Raw genomic sequence first — 12,054 nt, 5'->3', positions numbered from 1 at the left:
AGATGGTGCCCTCAGGAGTTTCTATGTACCCTAAAAAAACCCAAAAGCTGTATGTATTTTTTGTGTTAATTTAATCTAATTTTAAAAATATATTCAAGTAGGAAATGCTAAAAACATTTTTGGAACTTTTTCATGAGCTGTCACAGAAGTTATGACAACTGGTAGTAGGCATTTTCAGTTCGGGGAAAAATATATCTGCTTCTTTTATTCACATTTACGGCTTATGTTGCCTATTTTTATGTTAGAAATACAGGACATTTTTATAATTTTGTATTTGTGTTCAGATATGCTATCTTGCTATTAGTCTGATATGAAATATATCAAATAAAACAAGTGTTAATAAATTTTTGTACATCCATGTGGTTATGTAGTATCAGAGATGAATATTTTAAGTATATGTAACATCTTCTCATAACCATTATCTTCTTTAAATCTGAATTATATTATATGAAAAAGGAGTGTACCCTATTTCTATTCCTGAAAATGTTGCTGAGCTCAGTGTTACTTATGTGATATTTTTTGATATAGGATTTATGAGGATCTATAAATGCTATTTAGCAAAAATAACATAGTTTTAAAAGAGTAATTTTTATAAGACTGTCTTAGAAGTAATTGGATCCTGCCAATGTTGACAGGCTTTACTTGGTCTGAGAAGAGACTTCAAGGATGTTTTCCACCTGGCCACAGAAAGAAAGTACGATTTTGTGGGGGAAGGTCAAATTTTGACCTTATTTATTAAGTCTCAGTACTTTCACCGGGATAAAAAAGAAATCAGCGTAGAAAAACCATTTTATTTACTTCCAGTTATGTTCTAGATAGTCATTTCTAGCAGAAAAGCTTTATTCGTTCAGCAAATGTTTACTTAGAGATTCCTACATGCAAAGCACTCCACTGAGTCCAAAAGAGATGCAAATATCAATCAGATAGGGTCCCAGCTTCTCAATTCAGTTCAGTGGGAAAGGTCAGGTGTGTGTAAACTTAAAATATAGGGCGTTAAGTGATTAACATCATAAGAGAAGTAACAAGTGAACTTTTACAGGAATTCAAAGAAGGGGAGGTGATTTATAGCTGGAGAGATGGTGAAAATTTTAATGGGTGAGATATCATTTGAAATGTGTTATAAAGATAGGTAGTTTGACTCTAATAATAAAGTCAACTAGAATACTACTTAGGATTCCCTTTATAATAAAAGGTTTGTGTTAGAAATTAAAGAAATACAATGAAAATTAAGAACATCTTTTTAAGGAAAAAGGACTAAAAGCTTAATTATAAAATTATTAGAAAAAAACAAAACAAAACAAAAAAAATTATTAGAGAAACGTATTGAAAGTCACAGTTGAAATAAAATATTTCTTACCTCATTAAATTTAAGTAAATATTTGAACATATCTAAAATTATAAGTATCATCCTCAGTATTTTAAAGACCTCTATGGTACTAGTAGAATTTATATATGATTTTAAAGTTTGTATCTAGAAAGCTAACTCTAAAATAAACTTTACCAGTATAGTACTTATACAGGATTCTAAGTGCTACTAGATAAACCTTATTCAGTTAACTAATATCAAGAATTTTTACATTTTCTTTCAGAAACAGATAACTCCTTATATTTTTCTTTATCTGTTCTCTAACTTATAATGTATACCAAGATTTTGCCAAATGGTTGTAACTTATGGAAAAATTATTATACATTAGGGTTAATATTTATATATACTAGAGATTGGTCGACCATGAAAGATAATGCACTACTGATTGCTGTTCTTACTGTAATATTATAAGAATTATTATTAACTATATACATGATATTTTCTTCTGGCCAGTAGTATGGGAACTTGTTTTAGGGGTTACCAGATTATTTTGTTTGTACTTTTCCCTGTGACAACTCAGTGTTTGTGACTGACTATGTGCCTGTTCCTTCCATTGTCTTCATTTGTGTAGGTTCTTCATCACCACACAATTCAGATGATGAACAAAAAGTGAATAATTTTATAGAAAAGGGTATAGTATCTTTATTTTACAGTATTTTCTTTTAATTACATTTAATTCATGTAGTTTACTTTGAATAGATTTTGACATTTTGTATCAAAATATTATTTTCAGTGAAGATCAAAAGCAGAAAGTTTTCCAAGATGGTAGCCAGTGATATAGGTAGGAAATAGACATTTCTATTTTGTTTCTAATCCTTGCTGTATGCAATGCTAACTCAGTACCAGAAAATTATCTAATGCATTGCATTTTGTATATATTAATTTGTTATTCCTATGCTAAACAATCATCTCCTGGGCTGTGTTTCTTCTAAACTCATTGGGGCAATAATTATTAAAAATCAGTTAAACTGGGGTTGCAGTTCTTCCTCTGACTTAACAGTGTGAATTGTTCTATTAATTTTTATTTTTGCTTTATCTTAAAATAAAGCAGGGTTCAATTTATGCCATACGTAGTACAGTTTTATACTTCAAAGTTTTGAAATTTTTTTCTTTATAGTTTTATTTGTATTTTTTCCTACCTGTCTTCTATCCTCACATTATCCAGACTCCAGATTTCAAGGAAGTGGTTCTTTAAAATATTGACTTTTAGTCCGTAATCTGTACTACCCTTGGGTTAAATGGGGATTTTCTACGACTCCTTCCCCCCAAGTAAAAATGAGTGATACTTTGAAATTAATTACTCAGTCCAAGATTTTCAAAGTTTCAAACTGGGGGATAAAATATATAATTAAACTTTAGGGACATAATCAAACTAGGGTTTTTTAGTCATAAAAATTTGAATTTTGTCTGAAGATTTTTACAAGCCTGAGAAACACCATTTTACTAAAAGAGAATACATTTAATCTTTGATGTAAATCCAAAAATTTTATTACACTGTTAACATATTACTTATTTCCCCCAAAACTCCCACCATATATTCATTGAATTGTATTAAATTAGATGAATTTCTAGGCAGCTGGAATAGATTTACGTCTTTTCAACTGATAAAGTTTAATATGTGGTAAATTTCTAAAATTCTTAGAAGTAGCATCCATATTGTTTGCATGTTGTAAATTGAACCCTGCTTAGTCATATTAACACTGGCTGACTTTTAGCACCTCTGGTCATTTTTTGAATAACGCGGTTTATTCTTGGGCAAAGGGCTCTTCATTTATGGAGTATCAATTATTTATCTCTATGTATTTGTGGTACTTTAGTGAATCATTTGGTAACATTTAAATCACTTTCATTATCTACGAGCACTACTGCATAATTCTTTTTCAACCAATTTCCTTTTTAGGATATACTATCTTAATAGTACTTTAGAGGTTCTTTTACTGTCATGTAATGTAAAAAGTTAGAAGGGACTTTTCTACATATAATTTATCAAAGAACTTGTAGAATTTAATTACCTAGGAATTTTACCTTGCATGAAAGTTACTTTGTACATAATTAAATTTCTCAAATAATTTATCTGTTTGATTTTCGATCCTGGGGTTATGTTTGCTTTGTTAAATGTTTTGACTCACTTTCCTTTTTTTTCTGTGTTATGAATAGAATATGTAACGTGGAATATCTGAGTGTGATTATTTGAAAGGCTTTAATAAATTTCTTAGGATTGAGAACATTATTGGAAGGATAGTTCTTTGGTAACATAAAAAAGAAAGCAAGACTGTTATCAGCAAGTTTTTTTGTCATGCCACTTTCTATAGTTATATTTTTTGGGAAGCATATTAACTTTATTCAACTTTTCAAACTTATGTTAGCTATACAGTTATAAATAATTATTTTTCATCTCCAGAAACCACTGTTATATCTCCTATTTTTATATATAATGTTAATTGTTTTCAGTTGGAATCTGTCAATATTTTTTTTGAAGTATAATTGACTTACAATATTATAATAGGTTCAGGTGTACAACAAAGTGATTCTGTATTTTTATACATTACCTACCATACAAAGTTATAGTATTTGTGACTGTATTCCCTGTGCTATACATTACATCCCTGTGACTGACTTACTTTATAACTGGTAGTTTTTTAATTCCAACATATATCCCAAGGTATATAGAAGGCAAGCTTACTTCTCAATTTTTTCTTCATTCAGATGGAGACTATGCCATTTTAGATTGTAAAGTTTTTTCAGTTTAAACAAAAAAAACACAGTTTATCTCCCTACATTAGTGTCTAGTTTCATAATAAGACTTAGCATAAAATATGCTACTGAAAAACACATAAAACGTCAATGAAACATTGGGAAAAAAATTCATAAAATCTCCTAAAGACCTCTCCTTTTTTCTATCAATACTTAAAGCTTAATAGTATCAAATGTGCTAGGACTCCTTGAGCGTTCTGACCTCACTATGTTCCCTATCATCCAATCCTATACTTGCTCTAAAGGATCCTGAACCTCATAAAATTATCACCTTGTTCTTCCTCAATCTACAGACATTTATTGCTTCAGCTTAGGCAGTTATGCTGTGGCCTAATAAAGGAAAGCATAAGAATTAAGCCTCGAACCTCCAAGATTGGCACTGGTGAAAGAACGACCTTATGTGGAAGGCTGACAGAATGTATTGGCTCTGAAGTTTTGTCCCTAAGTTTTACTTACACTTTGAAAGTAACTGCTGCTTGTGTCATATTGGAGAGGATGGGGCCAGGGGGTGTACAGGATGTCATTCTCATGTTAACAATCTGACTCAACCGTGGAAAATCAACTGTTTTTTGCTGCCTGACAGTACAGCTGAAATAGCTGAGACGGTAACAATCTTTTTAAAATATACTTAACAATTACAATTTTCCTAGCACGCTGTAGCAACCATTTATAAATATTTTTTTCTTATTTAATCCACTCAGTAACCTCAATTAGCTACTTACTGTTATTTCCCTGTTTCACAGATGAGGACACTAAGAGTTAAAGAGTATGTAGAGTATCTGTTGGCTACACAGCTAGCAAATGTGGGAGCCATGATTTATACTGAGCTTGTCCAACTCCACTGTTTGTCCTCTTAACACTATCCTGTATTACCTCTTAAGAAGATTTACTGAAGGCTGTAAGGATTCAAAAACAAATCTGTTGTGTGATTTGAAACTAGATAATCTGGCTCTGACCCTGTTCTATCTACATGGTAACCTGGAAAAAAGGTGGCTCATGTTAAATTCTGTCCAAGCACTAGGTCATGGGGGCCATCATGGTACCCATCACGCAAATATAATATACAGTGCCTGGAAGTCTACCTTCCTCAAAGAGCAGACTCAAGTGAAAGTAACTAGAGTGGACAGTAGGGTTCCCGAACCCATCTACCCAAAGCCTGGCTTCATTGTTTGTTTCCTGACCGACAGCTAACTCAGGTAAATGATACTGACAATGACTTCATTGTTCGTGCATAAGAATAGCAGCCTAAAAAGACATAACTTTAGTCTTGTGAATTTAACAGTAAAAATATAGCATAGTATAATGCAACTGCAGCATCCCTATGCATGTAATACACATATAGTGATTTGTTTTGCTTGTTCATACCTTATGAATAATTTTTGTTAGTAAAATCTTAATGGCCAACATTTCCAAAATCAATAACTTTCCTGTAGTTAGTTAGCAATTTCTGTAAATCATTTAGAAAATAAGATTGCTTATCAATTTTTTATTTGTTCATTATTTATATTTTATAAAATTTCAGAAATATATAAAGCTTTTTATTATTCTAAGTTTATATAAAAATAGTCCTAAAATATGTATCTTTGTTAAAGTATTAAACAAATTTTTCATGATATACTTATGAATAAAATGTGGTCCAGATGTTAGCTAGATTGTTAGATCTTGAAATTACACGATTAAATTTTTCTAAAGATCATTCTATTTCATTATGAGTCTATTTCAGTCTGAAAGTAGATTTCTAGCTGGATTCTATAGTCTACAACCCTACCCATGCCCCATCTTATTACTAATTTTCATATAGAAGGAATGATTATCAAGTTGATTACATGAAACTGTGAAGGGGAAATAATACTGGAGATGAAAGAATAAAGATTCGAAAGTATGGTGACTTAATTAGTGCTGTGCCAAAACGAACAGAATATTAGCTCTATTTTTTCTTAATTGGGGTGTAGTTGCTTTACAGTGCTGTGCTAGCTTCTGCTGCACAGTGAAGTGAATCAGCCATACGTATACATGTATCCCTTTTTTGGATTTCCTTCCCATTTAGGTCATCAGAGAGCATTAAGTAGAGTTCCCTGTGCTATACAGCAGGTTCTCATTAGTTATCTGTTTTATACATAGTGGTGTATATATGTCAATCCCAATCTCCCAATTCATCCCACCCCAGTAGCTCTATTTAATGAACACCTCCTAAGTTCTAGACATTTTACTAGATATTTGTCATATGCTATTTATTAATATAGGAAAGGTAATACCTCCAGGGCCCTTTTTATGTCTCAAATTCTGAACTAGCAGTTACTTGGGGAATAATTGATTTTCTTTCTTAGCAAAAACTGAAGTAATTTTTGAAGTCTACTTAAATGAAGATAATGTCCAAGTGCTGTTTTCATGAGTTCTCCTATACATGAGTGCCAATGATTCCTTTTTTATATTGAAGTGTTCTAACAGACTTAAATCTGTTCTGAACCATTATATTCTAAATCACTAACTTATTAAATCCTACAGTTTTAAAGCAGCTCAAGCCCCTTTATTTTTCAAGGAAAGAATTTGAGCCTATCCAAAGTAATATCCCATGATCATGACTTAGTCAAGATCAGAATCCCGGTCTGTTGACTCTACACTGTAGCATGTCCCTGCTCTCATAGTGTATGGTCTCTTCTTGTGCTATCTTCCCAATTCTTTTGTATTTACAATTCGAAAAATAAGTTCTCAGAGGTTTATTTGGAGTTCGCCATATGAATTTGAAAAGGTATGTATGAAATCAAGTAGAATTTTAAGTTTTAAAATTATTCTAATTCATTATAAAACAAATTAGTAGTGATATTTCTAGTTTATATTCCCCAATATTCAACCCAAAATGTGGCTGCTACATCTATAGAAGTTCATCTTTACATTTAATCCACAATATGGCTACTGAAAGAACAGAAGCTCATCTGGAAAGAGAAGATGAATCAAGTGTGCAGTAACACCGTTTTTACAGGTAACTTTAATACTTTCCACTTTGAAAAAAGCGTATTACTTACTCTTAATTGTCAAGAATGAAATTTCACAGACAGGTACTTTAAAACCATTATACAAGTAGGAATTCCTCTAAATGAATTCTTTCTTCTTTTTCAGGATGACTAAAATCTGAAGAGTATGGCATATTGTGTACTCAAACTCTAATTCTATTTCTTAGTGTATTTTCTGTCAAATTTCATAATAAAATCTGCTCAGCAAAGTCTGTTTGTGTTTTATTACCAGTACTTACTGTATATGCGTCTCTCTATAGAATCATCTTTTTCTTACATTAGAAGGATATGCAATGATCTTTCTAGAAATAACTTGCTGTTTGCTTCCTAACATAAAGAAAATTAGTCCAAATTAAAGTTACGTTACTGAAATAGTTTTTTGTCAACTATCGTTTGAACAGTACTATTGATGTGGCAATTTATTTTCTGTCATTACTTATTGTATTTATTTGCTAGAGTTGCCATAGGAAAATACTGCAAACTGGGTCGCTTAAACAATAGAAATTTACTTTCTCTAGAATAGTTCTAGAGGCTAGAAGTCCAAGATCAAGGCATTGACAGGTTTTTTTTTTTTCCTTCTGAGGCCTCTCTCCTTGGTTTACAGATGGTTGCCTTCTTTCTGTGTCCTCACATAGTCTGTTCTTCTAGGCACATGCACCCCTAGTGTGTCTGTGTATCCAGATTTCTTCTTCTTATATGTGCCAATCAGATTGGATGAGCACCCACACTTAGAGGCCTCATTTCAAATTAATCGCCTCTTTAAAGGTCCTATCTCCAAATAGGTCGTATTCTGAGTTAGTAAGGGTTAGGGCTTCAACATATGAATTCGGGGGGAATAATTCAGCACACAGCACTTATTATGTTAAGTTTATGTAATACCTTCTATAGGAAATGCTTTGAGATGTTTTTAATTATGGTGATATCCTAGACGTTAAGTTTTATGAGTTTGTGGAAAGTACGTAGAGACAGGAAAAATAATGAAGACAAAAGCTCTAAGAGTTCAAGAACTTAGAGAACTTGTAATAGCCAGATCTTTAGCAGACAGGTATTAGTATCTCTTTAAAGTTTCTCCTTCATCTTAGGTAATGGATAAGTGTTTTGTATTTCCAAAAGTTGTCCTTTTGATTAATAAGCCTATATTTAATTTGTCCTCTTTTTCTCTCTATTTCATTTCGTGAAGAAATTCAGCTTCTTTCTAAAAATTCCAATAACAGTTTTTATTTATATTTTCATTCATTGCCATGTTTATTGAACATACACATTAAGTGCTAGACACATGCATAGATGCAGTAATTTGCAAAATAAATTCTGTTCCCAAATTCATAGAATTTATATTCTAGGATGGGAGGTAGAAACTGACATTATTAGTTCAAATGACTATTAAAATAGTGTGTGATAGGAGAGTTTCTACTTCTTGGTCCCACTTTCCCCCTTGGATTGCTTGCTCTATCCTACAAGCTGATTTTTAGTCTTTTTTTTTTTTTAATTCTGATTGCTTTTATTTAATATGCATACATTTCGACATTATCCATGAAAAGTGTTGCATTGGATCTCTGCAGGTGAGAAAAGTGATATTGTCACTTTATTCTAACTATTGAACTGCTCTCGATGTAAACAAAGATCCATTTGCTTTTTTGGCATCTTCTTCATACTGTCATAATAAGAAGTCATTTTACCTTTTATTGTTGGTACATTGTTTAATGTAAAATTCATAGTTCTGTTTTCCTTTAAAAAACCTTCCTTAGAAAAATAAGATGTGGGACACAGTGGGTAGAAAAGCTAAAGGAAAATTTCAAAGCATCTGTGTAATTTCAGAGAAGCAGTAAGAATCTCTATAATTGAGAAACTTTTCTTTGCAAAGAACTAAAAAGCATCAACCGTGACGAAACTGGCAACTCTGGTGTAATGGCCCAAGCAGTCCCCTTGCCTTAAGATTTGCTTCTCTTGAACATCATGCATCTTTCCTTGGTGTTGAAACTACCATTGCAGACATGATTGTTGTGATTAAGTGTAACTTCATTATTCTTTACAATCAAATGCAGCTCTTTACTGCTTATTCAGCCAGCCAGCTTGATATTCTCATTCAGGTTTATAAGAAGAGAGAGCAAAGACTCAGGTTAACAGCCTGCTGAGACATATCTCTGACTCCAGTTTTCTTCAGACTGAAGAAACTTCTTTACTGTCATTCCCATTGTTTCTGCTGTGGACAAAGGCATAGAAAAAGAGAGCTATTTTATAGTTTCTAGTGACAGAGGATTTCAAAGCAAGGAAGATACTGGGTACCAGGGCAAGAGTTGAAGAATACACAGATAAAGAAGAGAAAAACAGGCAATTTGCCTTCCAAGAACTCATTCAGATCATATGTTTTCAGTTTGAAAACCTCAGTGGAAGCTGAGTAACTTCAAAGCATGAGCAGAAGTTTCTTTTTCAGTGTGATGAAATCAGGTGACAAGATAATTGTGTTGGCAAGTGCTTCTGAGACTCCTGAGAAGTAAAAATATGAGCTTCAGAAAATGCTGGATAAAGTCTGCAACTGCTTCCTCACAGAATTACAACCAGAGTACAGTTTATAAGCCAGGAGGACTAACTAGAGGTTCTCCAGAAGTGGATCCACCTCTCCTGGACCTGCCACCAAGGAGGTTGATTAAACACACCTGAAAACAAGGATATTCCTCTGAAGTAGTCACAAAAACTGAAAGATAGAAACATTTAGCCTAAATTTCAACTTTAGACCTTGGGTTTGGAACTTAGCCTCTACAGAAGACAACAGTAAAACTAGTCAAAATACATGAGGCTCTTATTTCCAGGCATTGAGCAGTCCAGGACTGTCATCCTCACGAGAAAGAAAAACCATGAGGTGAAACACAGTTCTCTGCCAGAGAATACTTTTCCTGTTGCAGTGCAGAGTGATTAGAACCCAAGTGGAATTGCAGTCTCATTAAGCCAAGGAGGAAGAAATTGGAGTTCTGGGCTTCTAAAGTGACTGGAATTTGTGAGGGAGGGCACTAGAGAAGAAGGAACTGCTTCAAGGGGGATTCCTAGAAGTCCCTGTGGAGATTCAATGCAAGTCCTTGCCTTAGGGCTGGGCCGCATATGAGCTGGTCAAGACTTGAGTAGGCCTACTTAACAACCACCTGCTGTGAGGCTGAGAGCTGGCCAGTGATATCAGAGGTCATGCGATGCTGGGAGTAGACATAGTGAGACCTAGTGAGACCTTGCTGAGCACCTCATTCATTCTGTTTATATCCCAGCAAGGCCACTCTTGAAGAGTAAGGATCAGTTCTTAGCATAAGAGCCATACCCTAGAACAAAGTTCTAACTGAAATAGACCCACCCCAGCAAAGAATAAAACCAAGCTTGATATCCACCAGTAATTTAACTGCATGGCAGAACAAAACTCAACACCAGTTAAGGTTGATGGTATAATCCAGGCTCCCTTCAACATATTATCTACTAGTCAGTGAAAACATATGTCCACATTCAATCAAAAGTTCCTAGACATGTGAAATAAAAATTCAAAATCATGAGAAAATATGACCCATAATCAAGAATTTAAAAAATCAGTAGAAAGACTATAAGATGACCTAGATGTTGAGGGGCTTCCCTGGTGGCGCAGTGGTTGGGAATCCGCCTGCCAATGCAGGGGACACGGGTTCGTGCCCCGGTCCGGGAAGATCCCACATGCCGCGGAGTGGCTGGGCCCGTGTGCCACAGCTGCTGAGCCTGCGAGTCTGGAGCCTGTGCTCCGCAACAAGAGAGGCCACGATAGTGAGAGGACCGCGTGCCGCGACGAAGAGTGGCCCCCGCTCGCCGCAACTGGAGAAAGCCCTACGCACAGAAACGAAGACCCAACACAGCCAAAAATAAAAAAAAAAAATTAAAAAAATTTAAAAAATAAAAAAAAAAATTTTAAAAAAAGATGACCTAGATGTTGAAATTAGCAGCCAAGAGTTTTAAAGCAGCTGCTATAATATTATGTGTTCAGGTACTGAAATGGGAAAATGGTCATAGTGAGTGAACAGATGGAGAATATCAGCAGAGAAAATTAAAACTTTAACAAAGTGAAATACTAGTACTGAAAAGTTCAGTATCTGAAACTATATGATCAATTCATCAGATGGGTTTAGTATCACTAGATGGAGACTACAGAAGAAAGGGCTATGGAACCTGAAGGCACAGATATAAATTACACAGGAAATGCCAAGGAATGAAATCTTTTCCCCCCTCCACCGCTTCCCCATAAAAATATAAATTACTCAGGTTATTTCGCTTCTTATGTTTAGATATAGAACTTAGTTTTTGAAATGAACTTAAAAAGAGATTGAGCTTATAGTTGTGCATGCCATTCTATATTTATATCCTAAAAGTTTTTTTTCCATTTTCTTGTTTTAGTTAATTGGAATATTACCATAGAATTAGAATAAAGAAATATTGGGCTGTTTACAAGTATATTAGTAGCTCATCTGTGTAACATTTTACAGTTTATGAAAAAGTCATTTTGTTTATTATTAATAAATAATAACTAACGTTTATCAAATCCACACTGTGTGTAAGGTATTATGCCTAATGTTTTGCTTATGTCATCTTATATAATCTTCACAACTGTGAAATTGTCATTATTATCTATTCCCATTTTACAGATGAGGAAATTTAAGGTTTAGAGAGGCAAAGTGATTGGCCTAAGGTCACACACCTAGAAGTCGGTTGAATTAGATATAAACTCATATTTGGTCTGATTCCAAATCCAGTCCTAACCACCGTACTTTACACTTCCACATTTTACAAACTAGATGTTGAAGCTTATTCAAGAAATGTTTGCTGTGGACTTATTGTACCTACATACTGGGTTTGATGAATTAGTCTTGTTCCCTATCCTGAAGTTGCTTTTAGTCTAGGGACCTTGATGCTCTCTGTGGTCCACAT

The 12,054-nt window shown here is 33.7% G+C and overlaps 1 protein-coding gene across 9 annotated transcripts in view; it reads left to right on the top strand.

The window, feature by feature from the left end:
• The window catches only part of STXBP5 (syntaxin binding protein 5), a 167,836-nt gene that overhangs the window by 119,093 nt on the left and 36,689 nt on the right, over positions 1-12,054 (top strand). For 5 of the 9 annotated variants that reach the window (XR_014248491.1, XM_082405453.1, XM_082405455.1 and 2 more), the window contains 2 exons: positions 1,938-1,997; positions 2,100-2,147. The exons of 2 other annotated variants lie outside the window; for them this stretch is intronic. Coding sequence is in view for 6 of the 7 variants with exons in the window: in XM_082405453.1 (XP_082261579.1) it covers positions 1,938-1,997; positions 2,100-2,147 (108 nt within the window). In the remaining variant the exon portion in view is untranslated. The remainder of the gene's footprint in view (positions 1-1,937; positions 1,998-2,099; positions 2,148-12,054) is intronic. 2 more of the 9 variants (XM_082405454.1, XM_082405457.1) reach the window with 1 other exon arrangement.

The sequence above is a fragment of the Balaenoptera borealis genome (genome assembly GCF_965194805.1).
Source record: "Balaenoptera borealis genome assembly, chromosome: 9".
Taxonomy (NCBI): Eukaryota; Metazoa; Chordata; class Mammalia; order Artiodactyla; family Balaenopteridae; genus Balaenoptera; species Balaenoptera borealis.
This window is presented reverse-complemented; position numbering and strand designations above follow the sequence as displayed.